The sequence below is a fragment of the Teleopsis dalmanni genome, chromosome 1 (genome assembly GCF_002237135.1).
Source record: "Teleopsis dalmanni isolate 2A chromosome 1, ASM223713v2, whole genome shotgun sequence".
In the NCBI taxonomy this organism is placed as follows: Eukaryota; Metazoa; Arthropoda; class Insecta; order Diptera; family Diopsidae; genus Teleopsis; species Teleopsis dalmanni.
Genome location: NC_051846.1, coordinates 147,978,682 through 148,003,284, shown reverse-complemented (window position 1 = coordinate 148,003,284; position 24,603 = coordinate 147,978,682). Strand labels below are relative to the sequence as shown.

General features: G+C 31.6%; 1 protein-coding gene across 4 annotated transcripts; it reads left to right on the top strand.

Annotated features, from left to right (window-relative positions):
• On the top strand, window positions 1-21,204 carry LOC119669280 (PI-PLC X domain-containing protein 3-like). Of its 4 annotated transcripts, none has more exons than XM_038079111.1 (5): window positions 1-88; window positions 4,685-4,746; window positions 19,689-19,791; window positions 19,882-20,875; window positions 20,937-21,204. In XM_038079111.1, the coding sequence occupies exons 3-4, from the start codon at window positions 19,716-19,718 to the stop codon at window positions 20,808-20,810; spliced, it is 1,005 nt and encodes a 334-aa protein (XP_037935039.1). In that variant the 5' UTR covers window positions 1-88; window positions 4,685-4,746; window positions 19,689-19,715; the 3' UTR covers window positions 20,811-20,875; window positions 20,937-21,204. The 4 variants fall into 4 exon arrangements, with proteins under 4 accessions (XP_037935039.1, XP_037935038.1, XP_037935040.1 ...); XM_038079110.1 differs by having other exon boundaries at window positions 20,932-21,204; XM_038079112.1 differs by lacking the exon at window positions 1-88 and adding an exon at window positions 4,493-4,514 and having other exon boundaries at window positions 20,932-21,204.
• Window positions 21,205-24,603: the final 3,399 nt, after the last annotated feature.

Here is a 24,603-nt window from a genome sequence, read left to right as displayed (position 1 = left end):
TATTATATAAAAATTACTAATTATGGTCTGCAGTTGGAACGTTTAGTAGCACAATAAAAATTTTGAACAGTTTCTAATCACACAATTGGTAAGTTAATAATCTCGGTCTAGATTTTTATAACACGTTGATCAAATTGTCATATGTCCTTTAAAGTATTTATATTTTTGATAAGCTGGACTAGCTAAATTCATTGAGTCTGATCCGTCTGCCTGGTGCGACTTGAATTTGCTCTTCAGTTACTTCACTGAAATTTTGCAAACGATCTTATCGAAAGTCGACCTTGATCTCTTATTGGCTATAGATTCGTAATCGAACTTCTTATACACTGGATTCTTCATAAATATAGTTATATATAGTAGATTCAGAATATCTGCTATTGATTATGGACAAAAATTTTTATAAGCAGATAGTTATTGATTTCTAAAAATTAATTGATTCTTCTAAAAATTAATAAGAAGACACCAATCGGTTTTAATAGTATTCACAAGCTAAAAAAAAAGTTCTGTACCACTTATTTCTCAACTAATTACTTAATGAAGTGTTATTCATCCATGAATAAATCTACCGCGATAAGCTGACTTCATTTAAAAGCTTTGTCAATTCTCTTTTTTTTTTTACTTACAACTATCTGACATAAGTGGTTTATTCCTTGACTGAACTTATCTGTTGTTAATCGGTTTTGAGTTCTTGTGTAAATGAATTTTGTAACTACACAAATACACAATTTTGCTAACCACAAATTTCGCTTAAGCAAACGACTTGTTAGTGCCAAAATGAAAACAGAACTATTCGCTTTTGTTGAGGATACATCTGTGATAGATGTCAATGGTGACATCTATTGTAAACTTGTTACTTGTTTTATAAAATTTAAAGAAAAAACTAAATTCGATTTTAAAATGACATATATAAGAACAAAGTTCAGAACTACAAATACGAACTCCAAGACCTTTATTTCTAGATTGATGAGTATTTTTATTAATAAGCTCCTAAACATTAAATTTTATTCTATTTTCAATATTTAAGTAAATCAACCTAAGAGCTTGCTTTCCATATGATAGCGATTTCCTTCAAGTTATATTTATCCTCTTTTTTTTTGTATATCAGTTAATAGCATTCTATATATTTGGTTCTACAGTGCGTATAAGTAACTTGCAAAGTAACTTTTCTCCAAAATTTCATTGTAAATCGCATTTATCTGCAATACAACAAGCACAAAAACATCATTAATTTTAGTTATTATAAACTTATAGTGAGGGAAAACTATTCAGATGGAGCCCATAAACACACTTACTAATGCGGGCTTAACCGGGATAAAATCACTTCAGCAAAAAATGCATACCACGAAACTTGCAAGTAGTTGTTGCAGAATGTTGAGTGGCAAAATAGTTTCAACTTTTTTGCTTTTCTTATAAAATTGCATACAAAAGTCTCATTTTTATGCAGCATTGCTGCTTGCAACTGCAATATTTGGTGGCTACTACCAGTCCGGGAAAATTATGCAAAATCCACAAAAAGTTTTTCAGGTTTTTATTTTTGGCTGCTACGTTTCGTAGTTTTTATGCTGATTAATTCTTTAGGGACATTGATGACTTTAACTTGATAATAATTTTTATTTATAATACTAAAAATTATAAAAGAAAAGCAAATATACAATGCACAAGTATATTTTCGATATTGAAAATAATGTATCTAAGTGTTTTTTAGCTTGAGTTTTATTTAAATATATTGAACGTGATTTGTCTTTTTAGCAGAATTTCTTAAGTTCAAATTTTTACTTAAGTGCAGAAGGAATTCCCTTTTCAGAACAAAATCCTTTTTAATCAAAGCAAAATAAAATGGTTTAGTTTGCTCTCCATGACACTCCTAAGTTAATTAGTATGCAGTCATTGCAATAACACCAACGTAAAAAATTTCAGACTATTTTGATTTCTTACTTCAAAGCAAGAGCAAAAAATGAGAAAACCATATATACATATATCCAAACAACATATATATTACACATATATCTCGCATATGAAATAGAATCAATATGATAGCATTCGATTAGTTTGTAGGAACCTATTGAGTCGGCAAACAAAAACGTCATCTCCTTCCTGAATAAATGAATTGAACTCTGGTCACAGCTGTGGGCCATAAAATTTCAATTTAATACTGGTGCATAATCGTACCGAAAAAGTATCCAAACAAACAAACTCCTACACATAAAAATCAATAGAGGAAAATATCTTTTGCGAAATGTCTGAACAGAATAAAGTTATTATTTGACTTGGGCTAAGGAACAACAGGAAAACATAAGCATTAAATTAGCATACCATATAAAAGTTGCCATTGTTTTCTTTGTATGATTGAGGTTTAAACTACATTTGTCATTCCCATTTCTGGTTTTTGTTCATACTTAAACAGAGATCTGATAAAGGCTTAGACGTACCACCTGCGTACAAAAAGGACAACGCATATTAAAAATTGTTCATAAATTATTTTAAACGATTTGGCTTTTCGATGCAAAATGAGCAATTCACATATAATAGGAATTGTGGATACGAAAATTGATATTTTCTTAAAACCATATAGGAGCTGTTTAACAAAACTGTTGGATTGATGAGTCTAATTGAACAATTTTAGTTCAAAGAGTTTTATATTCATTTCAATACATAAAAATAATAATATTTGTATAAATATAATCAATTAAAAATTGAAAAGTTTTAAAAATCTAACCCAGTTGCTACCGCTAAAACAGAAAGTTTGGATGAGTTGCAGTACCTTAGCGCAGGTATCTAATTTATTGCCACAAAATCTCTCTCAATATTCTGCACTTGGAATGGAAGAACTTAATGGAAGAACTTTCCATTAAGCTCCTCCAATCCCTCGCTCCTTCAAAGGACACCCCAATTACTTGCTCTCTCTTCCATTGCAATGGTTTAATATCTCAACGCAATTACGTAGCTTAATCGTCGATTTAGTAACCCATTTCATAGAGTGTACTCTTAAAGAATCTGATTCCTAATTAAATACCCATCATCACTTTTATTTTAGGTAATCGAAGTTTTCACTCCTAGCTTGAATAGCTGCATAAATCCATATACTACGCTTCTTATCCATTTACCAAGCTCCTTATCCTTAGAGAATGTGATTTCAGCCTTGAGTCTTTTAGAGTCGGATGACTGAAGACGTCTGAACTCATTCCAAAAAAAATGGAGTGTTTTACTGTTTCACACTCATTTATATTGTCCCCTTGTGACATATAAGCCAGACGTAAACAAATATTATTTGATTTTGATACTAAAGAATCTATTGTTATTATTATTATTAAAAGACGGGATTGTGCACTGCGACCTAAAAGATCTATTGTGCCCCTTACTCGGTTTAGAGTGTTTCTCCAAGCCCGATTCCTTTAATGAAAGACAGTATAGAGCCTACCCTTCCTAGTCTTGAATCTTTATGATCCATGAAAAACCCTCCTAGGTGTTTCTTCCGCTTGTGCATCAGTGCCGAGCACTTCCCAAGCACATGGTGTGCAGTTTCTCTCTCTTCTCTACAGTATCTGTAGTCTGAGTTGGAATCTACAGTGACGGGTCAATAATTCCGTAATAATTCTTAGGTTGTTTTTTAATTGTGCTATGCAATCTTTGAAGCGTTTTAGATTGTAAGTCCCTAACAGCATTTTAGATTGTGAGAGTCCTGGTAACCTGTCCCAATAGAATTCGCTTTCTTTTTCCTCTGCACCATTCATAAGAATAGATGGAATTCCTTTACTCTATACTTTACTCTATTACACAGAATGGTTCTGGGCCTATCATTCTTGAGGCTGCGCCTCTTCTTGCAAGATTGTCTGCGGTTTCATTGCCTTGGATACCAGCTTGTCCCGAAATTAGATGCATCTGATTGTTTCAGCCAAGTATGTTCAGCTTGTCCATGCACTCCCATACCAGTTTAGATGATACCTGATAGGATACGAGTGCCATTATAGCTGCCTGACTGTCAGTCAATATTGTGATTTTACGATTCCGGTAGGCACGTTCACGGTTGAAAGCTAAAGGTAAAGAATCTAAAAAATAGAGAGAATTCATTTTGCTTTTTTCGGAGAAACATATAAGTATATATATAATTACGCTAACAAAAAAGGTTGTGTTCCCTTTTTGACTGTATTGCCGTTGCCATATATAGATAAAATTTATACCGTTGGAAAGGTGAAGACGTGCAGAATGTTATTTTTTCGCATATATGTTCGAATGTAATACTAACCAAAGTCAAAGTAGGATTTCAATACTGATTTTGACTAACAATTACAAAAAGCAATTTTAAATTGCTTCCAAAAGCTGAGTAGGCTATCCGAATTAACTTATAATATGAAGTAAAATTAAAAAATGTAAAATGTAAAATTTAAAGTTGGTTAAAGTATTAGACTTGCTAATAAATTCTAATAAAATGTTTGTTTAAAAAGGAGCAAGTTTTTTTAGTTCAAATAAAAATAAAATTTATCACAAAATAACATTGAAATAAAACTAATTTTTTGGTATGTAAAACAAACAAACTTCTTATTATTTTCACTGTTTTATAAATTCAGTGACTTTATTATATTACATGAAATATATTTAATGCAATAATAATTTTTTTTTATTCAGTCATTACTTAATATGATCAATTTGTTTATTAATAAATTAATTAAAATTAATCGAATTTCAGGTCAATTTTTAGCATGTATCTCAAAGTGGTCTAATTTTGGACGATTTCAACTAAAAAATTTTGTAAGTACGTAATTCATTTTTATAATAATAAAAAATTAACTATATTTTATATATTAATATATATTTATTTTAAATACATAATAACCTGGAACACGACAAATATTAATTCATAATCTATTTTTATTTTATTTGAAAACTTGTTATAAATTAATTTTAATTAAAAATACATAAAAGACCACAAAAAAGTATTACTTTGTTATATACTATATACTATAAAATTATATAGTAATAATTATATGTATTATATGTATCAATTTTTCCATTATAAAAAAAGTATGTGCCGGTGTATTTTTATGATTTATGACGTTATCATGAAAGCACTGTAGTGCTGCGTTATTTTTCGCAATGTAGTGCAGTATAATTATCGTCTATGATATGTTTCTAAACATATCATAAGCAATTAAAAATAACTACAAAAAATATACAATAAAAAAAAACAAATCTTGAAAAAACATTTAAAATATATAAAGGATTTAAAAAAAATAAAATAAAACGATTAATTAAAAAAAATTGATTAAAGAAAATTAAAAAATTTGTAAGACTATAATTCAATGTGAATGAGTATACATATATGAATATAATAACGAGGAATAATGTATATATTTTCTCTGACCGCAAATCAGCACTCCTAGCACTGCACTCACCTGGAGTGACCTCAAAACTAGTGTCGGAATGACGTTATTTTCAGTAACGGGGTTCACAGGGATCTCAGGGCACAGCGGGTTTGAGGGAAACGCAAAAAAAGATGAATTTGCTAGGAAATGGGCGGCCTCATATTATATTGGGCCAAAACCATTCTGCGGTCATTCATGGAGCTTTTTCAAATTTAAATTGATTGATTGGGATAATGCAATTGCCTGCAAATAAGCTAAACAATTCATGTCGGTTCGATTAAAAGCCAGAACAAGGGAGCTTTTAATGGTAAACAAAAATACCATTCGAAATGTCACAGGGTTTCTTATTACTGAGCATTGCGGAGTACAAAAGAATCTATAGAACCTAGATATTACAAGAGACGATTGCTGCAGAGACAGTTACGAAGAAGAAGAAACAGCAGAACACATTCTATGTCATTGTGATAGAATTCGGCGAGAGTATCACTTCGGTTATAAGTGGATCAACTGCCAATCCACTTATAAAGATATTTAGGCAACATCTCTCCAATGGACATAATGGTGTTTTTAACTGCTACTCATCTATGGAACTAAAGTGGGTTTATCACAATAATCGTCAAAGGATGCAGTGGCGTGGTGACAAGTTCCCAATCCATTTAGAATCTAATATAATGTATGAATATAACAGGAAAAGAAGAGCGAGATTAAATCTTAATCTAATTTATTTCTAGTCTTAGACTTTGAATAGAAATATAAATACAATTTATTTATTATCATCTGTCCAACATTTCACCAATTTATTTTGGATGCAGTTTTCAAGCGATGTCATTAGTTCTCATCTTGGGCTGTGAAATTAACACAAAAAAATGGATTTTAAGAACAATACTTTGTCGAGTGTTTTACAAATGTTTTCTATTTAAATATAAACTTCTTTAAATTTGAAAAATTTATTTTAAATTTAAACAAATAAAAAACAAATTGCTTTTTTAATATTAAAAATACTCAAGTCATCGTTGCAATGTAACTGCTCCCCTGGCAATGTCAGCCATCAATACAACGTCAGATATTCGGAAACAAAATACAAATTGAGTGCAGCAATAAAAAACAACAAACAAACAACAAAACAAAAACAAAAAAACCGTCAAATAATGTTGCAACAAATGCAACTGCAACTGGAACAGCAATTGCAGCATAAAAATCCAGCTTTCAACGCTTGACTAAATCACATGAAAATGTCGTTCGATACTATTCAATCCAATGGACTCGAGCTTAGCTAGGGCATTTGCAATGGCTGATGTTGTTGTTGTTGCTGTTGTTGTTGTGCTTGTTGTTGGTGTTGTTTGAAAATTTTCCGGAGCACTAAAATGTTTGGTTGAGTTATCCTGAGCTGAATTGGGTGGGATGAGCCAGGTATTAACTTCATCGTTATGATTGACAATCATCCACCTGTTTCTGTTCGAGTATGGAGCAGCGAGTGAAGGTATACAAATAAAAAAAGAGATTGAAACAATGCAAAATTCTAGCTGAAAATAACTTCCTTTTAAATTGCAATTTTTGTAATTTTAGGAAAATTGTTTTGTCGATTCAATGATTTTATGCAGATTTTAAGCTTCTTAAAACGTTTTCAAAGATTAAAGTATTGACTGCATATTTTCTACAACAAACTCTCCGCTCTCCTTATAAATATTATAGTTTTAGGAATTTAGAACGGCACAGTTTTTGCCACTTTCTAGTTGCTTTATTCCATTATCCTGTGGTGCTCTTAATAAAAAAACGCTGTTGCGTATCTCGTATCTTATTGTTAATATTTTGTCAAAATGTGTTTCATTGTTGTAAAATTGTTGCACTTTCCTATACAAATTAAGTTGAATCTCGACAGCCTCAACAAGCCTACTTTTCATGAATAAATTTTCGTGACATGAATGGAATGAACTTATTTGCAACATATTTTTCTTTTATTGCACGGAACATGTTACATGTTGCATTTCATTGTTAGTTAACTAATGTAAGATCCTAGAAAATGCATTACTTAGTATAAAACTCATATATTTTTGATATTTCTGGGACTAAAATTAAAAATCGTTGACATAAATATGAAAGTCAAGTCACTTACATACGTGTTGAAGCAAGAAGACTATAAATACGTATATAAAAAAATGTTATCACTTCATTGAATATAGAGTATGTTCAAAATCCAATTAAACTATTAAATAATTTTTATTTTGATTTTTTAATCCCACTTATTTAAAATATTCTCCTTTTAAAGCAACATATCACTGCAGACGAAACACTCTTACCTAGGCCGGAATTGCTTTTAGTATGTCAGTCGAAGCCCTTTGTAAGTTTACTGGCTATTCACTGTAGGTAAAGTAGATGAATGATTGATAAGAATAATCCTTGTATAGTCAAAAATATATATACCAGTAGAACCTATTGAATTCCAGTCCACAATAGTAGCACAACTCTCTGATAACATTCCGCATTCACCGTCTGGACTTTTGGGATGAATTCATTGTGAACAATTCAATTAATTCGGAAAAAATGCTAAGCACTCCGTCCTCAAAGCATGATTTTTTTTTGGTTTAGATCTTTGATTTTCGGTTTGATTCATGAACACATAAATTATCATCAATTACAATAGCTGATATATTTGACAGATAGACTTGAGTCCTTTTTAGAGGACCCTTTTATGATCTCTCTCTCTTAATCCCTCTTATTGACATTAATTTGTCTTTAATGTGCTTTCAAATGTACTATTTTTTTATTCGATTAGTCTCTCAGATACATACCGATCGGACTGATAATTTGTTTTTTTTGCCTTTTGTTAATTTTTAAGGATCTAGTAGAAGTAGATCAATATATCTCTTTTGTGCAACTATTTTGAAGTAAACTATAGAGTGACAATGCCAAAATCTTCTTATAATCAGCCCAATTTTAAAATGCATATTTAAGGTTATTACGTTTTCGTTTTGCTGTAGAAAGTACTTTTTATCACAGAAATTTAATTTTCTTTTGTGATACTTTTATAATTTAGCTATTTATATATGAAAGTTTGCATTAAAGATTAAAAACTTTTGATTTTATGTATTTCACACATTGGTAAAGAGATCAGGAGCTGCTAATATAACATACGATCAATCATTGAATAATAACGCAGATTATGAGGAATATTCAAATTAGTCAGTGAGATGGGTGGGACACTGCAGAAACCCCCCAGCCATCATAGAGTAAAAGTACTCAGATGCAGTAACACGGAAAAGGCTCAACATAAGATAACATATAAACGGCAGATAACTAGAGGTCAGATCAAATGTGGGTTTTTAATAATTGCAAATAAAAGATAAACTACTTAACCTTCACTATTGGACTACATGAACTTATTTGCGCTATGCCTTCAAAATTGGATATCTGATAGTAGTGCATTTGGAAGAGAAAATCGCAAAAGAAAATGGCGAATTCGTATGAACTAGTCCCCGAAATGCTCCCGCATCCACAATATTTCCCAAATTTGACCTCCAGTGATTACTTTCTATTTACAAACGTAAACCAAAAGATCTCATTATGCCAAAAATATATCATTATCTATTATTATCTCATTATAATCTTATCTTCATCTCTGGGATTATTATAAGATATCCCAGAGATAAACATATTTGTCATATGAGGATGTCAACGACGAAACAAACGCCTACTTTGAGACGAAAGACAAGTCATTCTATACAAAAGGTGTTGAATTATTAGAGAAGGACTGGAATGATTGTGTTACTCTTGAAGAAAATTGGCTTAATAAAGTTGAATTTTGTCAGTATGTGTTTTGATAAGATCTTCGAGATTTTTCAGTTGACATGTTCTTCATAGATGATATCCTTGCAGATATCATGCACTACTATTTTAATACATAATATCAAGGCAAGATGCGTTAATGAAATTTTATTGATCATCTAATAGATTAAAGTCTTCAATTTAAGCAAACATATTTAAGCATGTATAAAATTGATATAATAAAAATTAAAAATATTGAAAAAAACTTTAAACATTCAAAATATTATGCTCGAAAAACACTCTCAAAGTGGTAAAGCAGTAGAAAAAATATTATTTTAATTTTTTTTGTAAATTTCATAAGTTATTTAAATCTGTGAATTATGCTTCCTTACTACATAATGAAATAATATAATATCGGCTTAAATGTAATTTACACAACTTGAAAAAAAATGAAATTAAATTTTAATCACAATGGGTATTCCCATTGCGTCGCGTATACGCCACCACGTGGTCCCTGTGTGAGTTCTTCAGTTTAAGCACGAAAAGGGCAGGATAAACAATAGGAAGAAAAAAAATTTGTAGATTAGAGCTTCGAGTAACCTGGCAAAGTGCGATTTGGTTTGTGTGGTTAAACACGCCGCAGGATACTCAATCAAGTGTACGAGATAATGAAGATAACAATGGTGACCGCAACATTCCTGCTTTCCCGCTTAAACGTTACTAAACGACAAGAAGCACGAAAGCAGAAAATTGTGCAGTTGTTGAAAAAAAAAATTAAAAAGAATTTATAAACTCCAATGTGACTATGGATGAAAATTTAATTATGAATTTATTAAATTTATATAAAAAAAATATAAAGTTTTGATTTGATAAAAGATAATGGAAGTATATGTAATTATATACTAAAGTTGATACGCTACTTAACCCCGCCCTAAGAATCCTTAAGTCCACTTCTGGACTCTCAGGAAGATATGCTGATTTAAGGTACGTCATCAACTAAAAGACATTTAAATGATATGATTTCTTAGCCTAGTTAAAGCCTAATGTGGGGTAGAGTTAAGCCCCCCAGCCATTATACAGTAAAAGTGCGTAATAGGACTAGCTCAAGAAAAAGAATCAAGAAGATATATAATATAATCTGATAATGTGTAAACCTGAACTAATTAATGCAAACTTTAGATTACAAAAGAAATAAGTTAATATTAAAAACATAATAATTGACATATGTGCTATCAATAATTAATAATCGAGAAGAGACGCTTAATTCCTGATTATCAAATCAACTTCAGAAAATCGAGCAACAATCGACCAAATACACATAGTTGTAAATGCCATTGAATTGGTGGTGCAATAGAAGAATTGACGATGTTGCACCCTAATCCTATATATATCATAAGTCTTCCATAAGGTTTGCCATAAAGGATTACTTCATAGACTTAAGTCATTATTGCTTGTACAATACTGTGACCTACTATGATCGTTTCTAAACAACAGGTACTTTAGTGTTAAATACGATGATGCACATTCATCTCTTAAAAAAAAACGCAGGTGTCCCGCAGGAGAGCATTCTTGGGCCCATACTATATCTCCTGTATACACATGACTTACCCTTTGCAAATCAACTGGTTACAGCAATATTTGCAGATGATACTGCCAGTTCTAGCAATCAAAAACAATATAAAAAGCGCGACGGCTAATCTACAACACACAGTCAACTAAATTTATGTACAGCGGAAAATCTGTACATAAAGTCTTCTCATTGAAAAATTATAACTATATAGCTATTCATATTGATGTCACAAAAATTCCACACACCAACAAAACCAAATACCTGGGCAGAGGAGCTGGACCTAAACCTAAAAATAATTTTACTACCTCATCGACAGGCGCTCCAAACTGGCAATATATAACAAACTAATGGTCTATAAACAAATACTGAAGCCGGCATGGTCTTATGGCATACAATTCTAGGGTTGTGTCAGCAAGAAACACATTGCAACTATCTAGCGCTTTCAAAATAAAGTACTACGTTACATCGTAAATGCTCCATACTACATTAGGAACAGCGACCTGCAACGTGACCTTGACATACCAACAGTTGACGACGTGGCTTAAAGGTGTACTGTTTCTCAAAAATAGCGTTTAGAAACACATGTCTACGTTACAGCATCCAATCTTCTCCAGGCACTATTAGACGTAGACCTTGGCATGCCAACAACGACGACGTGGCTATAAGGTGTACCATTCTTCACAAACAGCGTTTAAAAACACATGTCAATGTCACAACATCCAGTTTTCTCCAGGCACTATTAGACGTAGATCTGGAGAAAAGTCCAGGTCTTCTCTCCAGCACTACTAAAAAGGAAAACAGTGGCAGACTTAATGGATAGCGAGTAGCAAAATAGCTTCTTATTTATTTTATGTATTGGGTGAAATATTAAAACGATTTTTTGTCTATATATATAACTATATAACTCCCAAAAAAAACTATCTGTTAGATAGCTATGGTGTGTAATTTTAGTGTATTTCAGTGTCCCTTTTTCGTAAAAAATATCACGTAGTTAGTATGTTCGATTGTCCTTCCTGACTAACTAAAACATTTTCTGTCGTAACATTTCGATTTTTTTTTACTTCGTATATATTTTTTATCTCCTTTACGTTGCCTTATTATCACCCATTACTCTCTGCACTGCATGTTAAAAAGAGAGTTAAGAGCACATATTAAATTTCCTAATTTTTGTAGTCACTGAACGGGAAACTATTTTGGCAAAGGCCAACGCGAATTGAATCCAAATTTTGTACGCTGATAGGACATTATCCTGCACCACAAATTTTATTTTATGTTTTTTTATAATGTTTTTTATTGTAATTAGAGCTGCACCATAATTTGTGAGCTCTTTAGTAGAACAATGAACTATTTCGCAGTATCTATACACATCTACGAGTATGTAAGCACCAATTTGGCAATGATGCTCCGCTGGATATAACTGCCAAATACACGAAGTTGTTTCCAAACAACCGCCAAAAGAAACGAAACCATAACTACGAGATTAACTTCATAGTACGTAGATTCCGAGAGGAAGAAATAAAACCAAAATCTTAGCTTCAACTGCTTAAATTTATAACACATAATAGGCCTATTGAAAGATTCTCCAAACCACTTGCAAACGTTTGCAGTTCATGTAGTTCGTGTAGTTCAGAACGCAAAGGTTATTGAACTGCAACAATTGCAGTTCAGTCTCTTCGCTTCGCTTCGCTGAGTGCATTGCGACATTCGAATGCACATTTCAACTTTTATTGAATTTAATCATAAAGTTTGCCGCTTATGATTATGACAGTCGTAAGGAATTCATTCAGTTGTTAAGATTGCCAAGTATGCGGCTAACTGTCATATGAACCATATGAATCATGAAGAATTTGAGCTTTTATATAAAAGAAATAAATTTTCAAAATTGATATCAATAATAGAAATTTATATATTTCCTGGTAAAATGTTCTTTCGACTTAAAATAACTTCATGAATTCCACATATAAGAGTGTTTGAATAGTCCAAGTGCAATGACTTCCAAAATAGCCATTTAAAAAATTGGGTTAAACACTTTTTATTCGTAAATTAGTTATTAGGTGCATAACTGACCTATTAAATATAATTATGATTTCGTATTAATTATTCATTGATTCATTAATTAATTCATTGAAATATATAATACTACTTATGTCCGAATATATGGTCAACTATATCACAGTTCAAATTTTTTTTGAACAGTAGTGAATTACAACAACAAAATTCTTAATTTTAATAAATTCAATTGTTATCTAGCTGTGCAGCTATTTCAAATACTGCCAAAGACCTATTGTTAATCGTAATTTTTAAGTCAAGTCCATACTTGATTTGTATTATTTTACCTAATTTTGTGAATTTACTAAGTAAGTACATAACCAATCACTTACTGTGTTATATTAGAACGAAACCATGACCTAGCTATAGGATGATTGAATTAATTAACTATAAAATTTTCACAGCAAATTAATTCAAATCCAACTTAGAATAGTACTAGTCAAGAGTAGCATTACCCTCATCCTTAATGTTCTCCAACATAGCAAGCTACAACATGACTTAATATCTATCATGATATATAAGTTCCACCAATGTCTATCATAATACTTCAACTCATAAATTCATAACAACTTATTCATAAAAGCAATAACAGTTGCATTTATTTGCTTCAGTTATCCCTCCTTTTACTAATTGCTTTCTTGATACCAGTTACAGATTTTACAGATAACCTGCTAACTGCGCTAACGGAATAACCATACCCCCGCTATCAACCTACCTTCTGCTCAAAAAGTATCCGGAATTTGTTGTTTGTTAACTAATCCTTAAGTAATAGATCTTTTTCTTTTTATTTTTGTTATATTGGTACACCCTTTCTTGATATATGGCACAAATTTGAGCGCCAGCTGTCAATTAGTTTTTTTACAGCAGCTGTTAATGTGAAACTACCTCAAGTGCATTTAGCGATTTTTACTGTGGAAAATTCTTGTTGTACGCGATTTTTTGACCAAACACGGCACCACTGTCATCGCTCAGGCACCATATTCGTCAGATCTGGATCCGTGCGACATTTTCCTATTCCCGAAACTCAAATTGCCCCTTCGTGGTAAGCGTTTTAGTCGATTGAATCGGTAATAAAGAATTCGCCGAAGGAACTAAAAGCAATACCTTCACGGTCCTACGAAAAGTGTATGGAAGATTGGGTTAAACGTTGGCATATGTGTATCGCTTCAGAAGAAGCATATTTTGAAGAAGATGAAAAATATTTGGAATAAAATTTAAATTTGTGTGTTTTATTTATAAAATCCCAATACTTTTTGAGCAGAAGGTATATTCTCTCCAATTTTTTGTATATGCTTTCTAACATAAATAAACTCAGTCCACTTACTACCCTTATTTTTTTTTGGATTATTGAAATAAGACGCTGAACAACCTGGCTTTCCAAATAATAGCTTGAATCTTTATTTCTAAAAGGTGCTTTAAATATATTACAATCAAAGACTGTTGCTTTCGCTGTCTTCTAAAAACATTTACAAAAAAAATAATTTCTCTTAGGGTTTGCTTTATTCCGTTTCAATAATTAGAAGGATGCTATATTCTGCCTGATATCTATATTAATAATTTAAAAATATCACACTCTGGCTTTTCTTGAGCTTTTATAGATCAGAAGATCTCATTCTCATTATTACTAGAATACGATTCCCAGCGTTATTCACAGTCTGATTAGAATCTGCACTGTGAGAGATATCTTTGACAGACGCTTAATAAAATTTTTTATTTTTAATATATAATAAACATAATAATTAATACTGAATTTGATTCTAACGTCCATTATGATGGCAGTGAACATTTTATTTAATAGAAACTATTGTATTTAATAGAGAGATTTCGAACAGTAGTGAATTGCAATAACAAACATTTTTGTTGTTGTTAATTAATAGAATTTTTGACAGCTGTTTCGAGTATTACCAAATACCCATCGTCAGTGGTCCTATAATTATTTTTTATATGTAATTATTTGTAAATAATTTTTTGAGACTGCAAGTACCAAGGGTTGAACTCGTACCCTGCCATATTTGAAGCTAAGAGTCAGTTTTAATAAGCTAACTGACACAAAGCAATAGTTGACTTGTGTGTTTGAGTTTTATTTTATTGGAACCAAATCATAAACAAGCTGTAAAATGATTGATTTAATAATTTATTGTTATTTTTAATTGCTTAATTTCAACACTATTCTTTTATAGAGTAATACTCGAATCAGCTGTATGTATGTATAATTAAAAATAAGTTAATAAAAGTTTTTGTTCTTTCAATTCCGTACTCTTCCAAACCACTCTACATAATAATTTAATATACTATCAAGTGAGTGTTATATATCTTTATCAAATTGTTATATCAAGTCTGTATATCCAATGTAACTTTGTGCCTATTAGAGAATGCGCCTTATATCTTTATTCTTTGTTATATTTAAATTAAATTTATTTATACATTTTTGTTCTACTTCTTTTTTAATGAAAACTCCGTTTATTTTTATAAACAGAGAATACTTAAAGCAATACAAAGTTTTGTAATAAATTCTCATTCACACTTGACAAAAACTAAGTCATCACTAAGTTGGATAATATCACTCGCTTTGCTGAAATGTCATCATTATAAGCGTTGCCGTAAGGACTTTTCATTAAAATAATTTTCAACAACTAAACGCACTCGTCCTGAAATTCAGCGACTTTATTTAGCTGCTGTCTTGCAGAAAATATTGCAACTGAAGTTGAAGTTGCAGTTGAAGTTGCAGTTGTAGTTGTTGTTGTAGTTCTAGTTGTCGTTGAAGTAAAAGTTCTGACTTGTGAGTTCTGAGTTCTGAGCTGTGAGTTCTGAGTTTTAAACAACTGCATTTAAGCAACTTTCATTTGAAATGTTTCACTAGCAGTGAAATACAGTGAAGTACAGTGAAACTCAAGTATTTCATTAACATTTCCAAACTTAAGCTGTCAACATAAACGTTAAAGTTTAAATACTGGCAACATTTGACGAACAGCGTGACTGCACCGCACTGCAACGCAACGCTCTGTATGCAGCCAGTGAGACGTTGCATTCTGCTCATAGGTTACATATAATATAACATATATATATATAACATATATAGATATGTGAATATCGCATATCACTTTCTGCTCATACACGCGTGATTAATGTTCCCTAAATATCCTAGTTGTTAAATTCTTCCGCTACAAATCATGAGATTCTTATATGAATGTTAGTAAATTGCATTCAAACAATTTACTTACTGCTCAATAGACTCATTCAGCAAACCTCAACTATTTAAGGTCTTCACTTCGGAAGACACGGAATTGAAATTTAAATTGAAATTAAAGCATTTAAGCTGTGTCTTTACCGAGTGTCGTCGATGCATTTAAAGTGATTTCCGTATTCCAATGAAACTCAACCACAAAACCACTTTTTGAAATATTCGCCATATGTTAGTGGCGGTGGGTGCAGCGTGTCAAAGGCATGAATAATTTTCCAAAATTTATGAAAATTATATAGTCGCACTCGTAAATAAAAATTTCACCAAAACAATTTTTATTAATTATAATTTTTATTTTTCAGCAAATATATTTTCAAAACTGTCAAAACTTTAGTTGCGCCAAAAACATTTCGAAATAAACCACTTTTAATGCTGCAACAGCTGCATTGTTGCTTTTTTCGTCCTTCATCCTTCGTCCCATAAAGAGTGAAATATGGAAAATAAAACTATTTTGCGGCTTAAATTTTTCAAAGCTACAGGATTTTTAATTTAAATAATTTAGCTTAATTATTGCATACATCAATGGAAAAGGCAGTCGGAAAACTGAAAATTGAGGCAAAAAACATAATCGCTCAACACATTAAAATGTTTTTATGCATGCCTTGAGCCATAATGGAAATGTGAAAATGTGAAAATGTGGAAATGTGAAAATGTGGAAATGTGGAAATGCGAATATAAAACAAATTAGTCTACTGATGGATAGTGAAATGTTAATTGATTATTTTTGGGAAATATACTATAAGGCATGAGTTAAGGTGAATGGCTATTTTATCCTTTGTGTTTCTATTACATATATATATTATCCATTAATGGCATCTAAAGTGAAATTTTGCGTTTAAAAACATTTGTGCCAAAGCACGCATAGTCCACGACGAACATTTAACATTTATTTAAGGATGCTCCTTTATATATTAAGTGGAAAAGAATGAAGCATTGGTTGTGATATCATCCTCCGCTTTATATTTTTGAACAAAAATGTTCTTTATTGAAATTAAAGAATTAAGTCCTCATAATCAATTAATTATAACACATCATATCTGAAAATATAACCTTATTATATATAGCTTATAGCAGGTGAAGTTAAATGCTCTTTTTCGTTACTGAGGCTCTCTATGAAAAACGTACGGCTACATCATCTGCAATAACATTTATGTACCCTAGTACTTGTATGTCTTGTTGTAGTCAAATAACACATCTCTCAATAATTAAGAAAAAAAATTTTTTCTGCCAAAAATCGATTTTACTCAACAATATAATCTCCTTCAAGGGCAATACAATCATTCCAACGCTTCTTTAACTTCTCGCTGCCGTGCTTGTAGAAGAATTTGTCTTTAATCTTAAAACAGACTTCAGTTTCAGCAATCACTTCTTCATTAGAGATGAATTTCTTACCGGCGAGCATTTTTTTGAGATCAGTGAATAGCCATTAGTCACTGGGGACCAGATCTGGACTATACGGTGAATGAGGAAGCAATTCGAAGTGTAACTCGTCCAATTTTACCATAGTTTTTATTGAATTGTGACATGATGGATTGTCTTCTTGAAACAAAATTTTTTTCTTCGCTATATGCGGTCGTTTTTTCACAATTTTTGCTTTCAAACGATCTAGTAATACCGCGTAGTAGTTACTATTGTTGGTTTTCTCCTTTTGAGATGGTCAATAAAGATTATGTCATGTGCATCCCAAAATACTGAAGCCATAACTCTCCCAGCTGACCATGACTGTTGTGCCTTTGGACAATTCGGACGTGGTTCACCGTCTGCAGTCCACTCAGATGATGATCGTTTTGATGCCGGAGTTAAGTGATGGATCCATGGTTCATCCATTGTCATATATCAATGCAAAAAACTGATTAATGATTTATGTAAACATGGCCAAACAATGCACTGAATCATCAACACTTTGTTGTTTTTGATCGACTGTTAGTAAACGCGGCACCCACTTTGAAAGCAGCTTTCTCATGGTCAAATGTTTATGCATAATTATAAACACACAGCCTTCTGATATCTTTACGGTCTCAGCTATCTCACGCAATTTCAATTTACGATCAGCTATAACCAATTTCTGGACTTTTTATGTTTTCTGAAGTAACCACCTCAATTGGACGACCAGAACTTTCACCTTCATCGGTGTCTGTATGACCACGTTTAAATTCAGCAAACCAATAATAAATGGTTCTTTTCGATGGAGCAGAGTCCCGATAACACTTTTGAAGCCGTTGCTGAGCTTATACAGTATTTTTTTTTTCATCAAGAAGCAATGATAAATTAACACACGAAATTATTTTGAATCCATTATTTTGAAAATAACAAAAGAAGTTTCACTTAAATGGCTGTCACTTTTTTTCTAACTAATCGAAATGTCAAGAAATTTTACATATAGTCTTTTGAAGGTTGGTACTTCATAAACGGCATATTGATTTGACAATAGCTGCGCCATCTATGTGTCAGTCACACGACTTATTGAGTGATGTAATATATAGCCCATAATAATAATAATTATTGTTAAAATAATGGCCATAAGTATAACCACTTGTTATTTTTTGGCTAGCTTCATAATTCTATCGCTATAAAACTTCTGTGGTTTATCGGCGAAAAACTTGTACAAGTAATTTTCAACGGATCTCGGTCGGCTCATTTATTGCCATTAACAGAGTCTTGCAGAGACCGAAACAAATGGTAGTTAAAAGGTGCAAAGTCCGGAATATACGATAGGTTCATCAAAGCTTCCCAACTAAGTTCCGTCAATTTGATTCAAGTCTTTAAAAATGTATATGTTTTGATATTGTTTTATATTGGTAAATCTTGATTCAATCTAGATTTACTCTCGATCTGTCAAATTTTGTTATCCAAACGAACATGTTTAGAGTAGAGTACATTTTTGTAATAGTGTTAGTAGACGTTAGTAGACCCTAACAATCCTCAAGTCCACTTCTGGAGTCTCAGGAAGATATGCTGATTTAAGGTCCGTCATCAATTAAAAGATAAATAAATGATATGATTTTTTAGCATAGTTAAAGCCTAGTGTTGGGTAGAGATAAGCCCCCAGCCTTTATAGAGTAAAAGTGCATAATAGCACTAACTCAAAAACAAGAAGAAGAAGAAGTACACATTTATATTTTTCATAAATATATATATCGAATCAAATCACACTTTATTTTTTATGTTTTATAAAGCAGTTGTTAATTTCAGGGTAATCTTACTACTCTAGCAAAATATCTAGAGTACTATAAATTAAACTCGAGTGTTACAATTTGCTCGAGCTTTACCAATTGAAAATTAATCGTTAAAAAATCCGATGAAGCTTTGCATTATACTAGATTCATTTGAGAGTTTTGTTTGTAATTATAGTTGTCAATTGTTGTTGCTTTCAATGCAAAATGAAAATTTTTGACAGCTAAAATTACAAACAAATCTCTCGTGTGAATCCAGTATTACAATAAAAGAGCTATACTTACAATGTGGTGAAGTTCAACATTTTGAATACTGAATGCACTCAAGCTGCATATGTTTATTTCTCTTTATTTTACTTTTCATCTCGTAATGTTTATTCCTATTTTTAAACTTTTAAATAGACATTATTGTAATCGATAATTATCGGAATCGATAATTATGATATATTGTTCATTATTTATTTATTTTATAACACTTTTTTTTTTAAATTTACGTGTGATATATTGTTCATTATTTATTTATTTTATTATAGTTTTTTTAAGTACAGGATAGTTGAAAAATGCGTAACTCTGACTGGATGACGAAATTGCCACCACATCTACGAGCGATGTCTATTATTTATTTGGGAATTCCAGGTACACGATCTTGAAGATTGTATATAATATACATTGCATAAAGCTGAGGTTATACTTATTTATATTAACATTAATTAACAATATTTGCAGGATCACACAATTCAATGACTTATGGCATATCAAATCAATCTGAGATAGCTGGTGATGCCACTAAAGCAATGCGTTATTTATATCGGGTACTTCCATGGTTTCTACGTCGTTGGGCGAAAACACAGACAGCAACAGTCGTTGAGCAACTACGGTTAGGTATTCGTTATTTCGATTTGCGTGTTTGCTTAAAGTATGACGACTTTTACTATACACATGCAGTTATTTCAATGGATGTAACTACACCTCTCCATTATATACGAGAGTTTCTCAGTAAACGGTCAGGAGAAATTGTTATACTCGACTTTCAACATTTCTATGACATGAATATTTCTGACCACATGAGACTGCAAAGAATGCTGATACAAATTTTTGGAGATATGCTGTATAAGCCCTCAGACGGACCACTTCTTAAATGTACACTGAATTATTGTACAAAGTATCGTAAACAAGTGATTATTGTTTACAGATATAATTCGAATGCATTAAGTAAAGATTTTTGGCCGAGCAAAAGCGTTTATACGCCGTGGCCAAATGTGTGTTCTATAGAACTTCTCAAGGAGTTTCTTCAGCACAGCTTAATGTCACGTCCGCCAACAGATGGCTACGTAACACAAGTTGTATTAACACCAGATGCAAAATATATTGTATTACGAATGTGTTCAGGATTAAAGAGCACAGCAAAGAGAGTTGATAGGAAAATGATTCCTTGGATTAGTGAACAGATCCCCGGACCTTATACATGTCGTAATCCAAAAGTCAATATATTAATTGGAGACTTCATTGAAATAAATTGTGCAGCTTTCTGCAATACAATCATACAATTAAATGAAAAAATACCAGTTGATTTTGCGACGCAAGTTGAATGTCCAGAAACACGCATTAACAGATTTGACCATTTGGACGATTCAATTTTTCAGGATGACTTTTAAAGAATGTTAAACCTAGCTCAGTGTGTAAAATCAATATAATGGAGAGTTAATAAACCGTTAAAGTGGTGAGTTTTATCATTACCAACACAGCTTCAATGAAAATTATTTTATACTTCACTAGAATAGATGGAGAGAATGCATGATGATACACTTTTCAGCACTAAAGTTACACTAACTGCTAATATCTCCTCATATTACAATATTATTCTTATTAAATCATTTTGTCTTTCGCATAAAGCTCAAGAGCTTTAACAAGTCTACCTTCGGTATCTCTGCCAAGGCAGTAAAGAAATGATCTCCAAAATATTGATGTTGCTGTTTCAGAAGTCTGTAAGGACGGACATTTTCACACCAAACTTCCGCCTACATTAAAATTCATCGAAGTTCATTTATATTTATTTTCACTAATATTTATTTTTATTGCAAATATTAAAAATCTGAAATAAAAACAAGAAATGTTGACTTTAGCGTACACTAATATGTATTTATATTCTTATCATGTATAAAGAAATCAGCACACCGTCCCAGACATCATTTGCGCCACATTTATTGATTTAGGGTTTGTCTCCGAGTCAACTACTTCAAGAAATTGTAGTGCCTCGCTTTATTATCTGCATAAGATAATCACCTTTATTAACATATAACCGCTATGAAAGTTTCCAGGAAATATCAGGGTCTCAGGGTCTTATATCTCAGAGTCTGCGGTTTTTGCTACAACACTCACAAATTCTCTTAAAGTAAACTCCCAGTTTTATTAGCTCTTAAAGACAATACATTAAAATTTTTTGTCAGAGTACCTGTAACGATTCTTACATTTTTTTATATAATACAATAAGTGGTTTAAATACGATCCACCTGATAAATTTTCCCAATAAATCCTTAGGAAGTCAGATTTTTCTGTCTATTAAGTGCTGATTCCAATAATGATGCCAATTCCAATAATCCAATAAAGGTTATAGAGCTTTAACTTTTTCTGCGTTCAATTAGAAATATTAGTTTAACTAAAGTACAAGTACTGTATGTTGTGGAACCGAAATTTCGAGAAAAAAAATTATTGGAAATACCGAATTATTATTAATATTCTTTAAAAGCATTAGTTTTTAAAAAAAAAACCAAACCTCTTGCGCGAAAATGTTTACAGTTCATTTTTAAAACTTGTTTAAGTTTCTATATAAACTGATGACGTTAAAAACTAATGACATTAACAGATGAATTGAGAGGATTAATACTGCCACCCTTCAGCTGTTGCACGACATAGGATTTCATTGGTACTTCAGTACTTTGATATGATACAAATAAAGATTCATCACTCTTATTGCGACTGAAACATTGTATAGAAGTGCAAATTCAGAATCAACATCGTGTTCTTGAGTACTTATTGCTGATACCCACAGTTAAGTATTATAACCTCCGATCGGTACTATATTTGGCAAAATTAACATTTGAATACGACTTTTATTTTGAAGAAATTATTTCTGGTGAGGATTCTGTTACTGATGATATACAAGTATAGAAAAGTTTGTATTATTACTCAAGCGGTAGATTGAGTCCATAAATAATACCATTCTGTATCAAAGGCATAACACTCAGGTTTAAACATGTTACCAATGGTTCAACGGTTAGCGTTCGTCTATTGTTGCTTGTTAGGGCAGACCTTGATTATAGTGCAGATAATTATGGAGCTGATAATTGACTTGTTGTTTGAAACGGAAAGAGCCTTACGTTATGATGTGAATTTCAGGACACGAAATTATCACCTTCCCCATCTGAGTATCATTTACATTATTTGTTAATATTTTGCTAAAAGGCATCATTTTCTGGTCATTACTTATTTTTTCATCGCACTCCGAAAAAGAACGCCATTATATTAGTCGTTTCAATTTGAGAATTATTTATTATTTAATAAATAAATATTGGACCCTTACTGTCTCAGCAGCCAGGTCAAGGGCTACTTGGCCCATTTATTCCAAATATAGAACCTCTGACTTAATCTGTAGAAACAAATCTGAGGTTTCCAAGCTAATATCTATCTTTACGGGTCACTGGTCCATAGGACGGCATGGAGCCAGACTTGGTCTTTCCTGTGGTACCTCATGTAGTGCGTGTCTACCAATACTTGAAGAAATGACACCAGAACACCTGATGTGTTTTTGTCCAGGTCTGGCCAGAACTAGGTTTAAGTTTCTAGGGGCCCCTTTCTTCAACTCACTTAGCGATATCTCCAGCATCAGCATTAGCCAGATTCTTGCCTTTGTTAATGCCTCTGGTTGGTTCTAGTTTGACCCTCTATCTACTACCCACTATTACGAGGTTTTTGTGGGCTCAAAACGGCTTTCATCCTTAGCTATTTGAGGAGGATTCGTCCTCCCTCCACCACAACTAACTAACTATTATTTAATTTTTTTTTAGTAGACTGCGTCTATATATTCCGATTAACGCAAATGGAAGATGATTAAAAGCTAATAATTTTTTCGTTAAAATAGACGGAAATAAACAGGTGTAGCAATGAAGTGTTGCCATATGAGAAAAACAAATAAATTTATAAAAATCTATATATGAATAAGTTAAATAATTACTGGTAACATATAATGGATCAACATATTATATCATTTAATCACACAATATATGTTTGCACATAAAATTAGCATTTCGTGATTAAACAGTTTATGAAATTCATAAACAAATGTGTAATCAATGGTAATATACATTTATTATTGTATAATAATTTGTTTTAAATTACTATTAATTTCTTTAATTTTCGTCAGTGGTATTTGTCAAATAAATCAGTTTAATTAGGTTTACTTTAAAAATAAGAGAATTAATGTAAAAGTCCCAAAAAGACTAAGCACTAAGCACGACATATGGGATAAAACTACGTTCACATTGTAAGACTAACAGTCGATTACTTACAGTCCAGATTGTAAGTAATCCGCTCTTGCTCGAGATTAATTGAAGATCTCGTTTAAAGTGGTGGTTATATTTCTAGACAGCTCTGCGACTATGTTAATGTTACATATTTTTCTTCAATATATATAGAATTGGATGTTAAATTTCAAAAGCTTGTGGCAGCCATATAACATCCCTGTACATAACGAACATCCAAATGAAAAATACGAACGTTGTTATGAGAAGTAAAAATATTTGTAAAAAAAAAGGAAAAAGTGACGCAATACACAATACATAACTAAAGAAACTCCTTGTTCTTCAAGGAGATATATTTAAAGGAACACTGCGACGCACTAATTTTTTAAAAATTTATCAAAATTCACAAAACAAAATAAATGTCAAGGCTAATCTTCAACATATAGTGTAAACGATATAGATTAAAATTAAACTTGTGGCCTTATAGACATGCTATAAATATATGCGATACAGTACTGCTGTAAATCACGATATGAAATCATACCGCAACGGCACTACACTCAAGATATTTGTCCGCACTGTACATGGCAGCCATTTTCTTGAGAGTATTGATAGTTAAAATAGAGTAAAAAAAGTTTGCTCAACATAAAAAAGAGCAGCATAAATAAATTATGCTTTAAGGAATTCATGTATAACATATGGTTTTACTATAAGAATTTTTAATGTTTAACAGTTTTACATATAAAAACCTTTATAATTATATTACGGTGAAAGTAAAAGGCATTAATTTATCTGTATAAATTTTTTTTTAATAATGCTATTATGAAGCGCATAAAATATAGACAGTACCATACCATGCGGCATCTGTTTTTATTAATTTGAATATATCATTGACGCTAAACATACTATACCACAACTCTTTGGACGTAAA

Coding starts and splice junctions, on each gene's coding strand:
- LOC119669280 (XM_038079111.1), top strand. CDS start 19,716: ATGCGTAACTCTGACTGGATGACGAAATTGCCACCACATCTACGAGCG. Junction 19,792..19,881: donor TATTTATTTGGGAATTCCAG/GTACACGATCTT, acceptor CAATATTTGCAG/GATCACACAATTCAATGACT.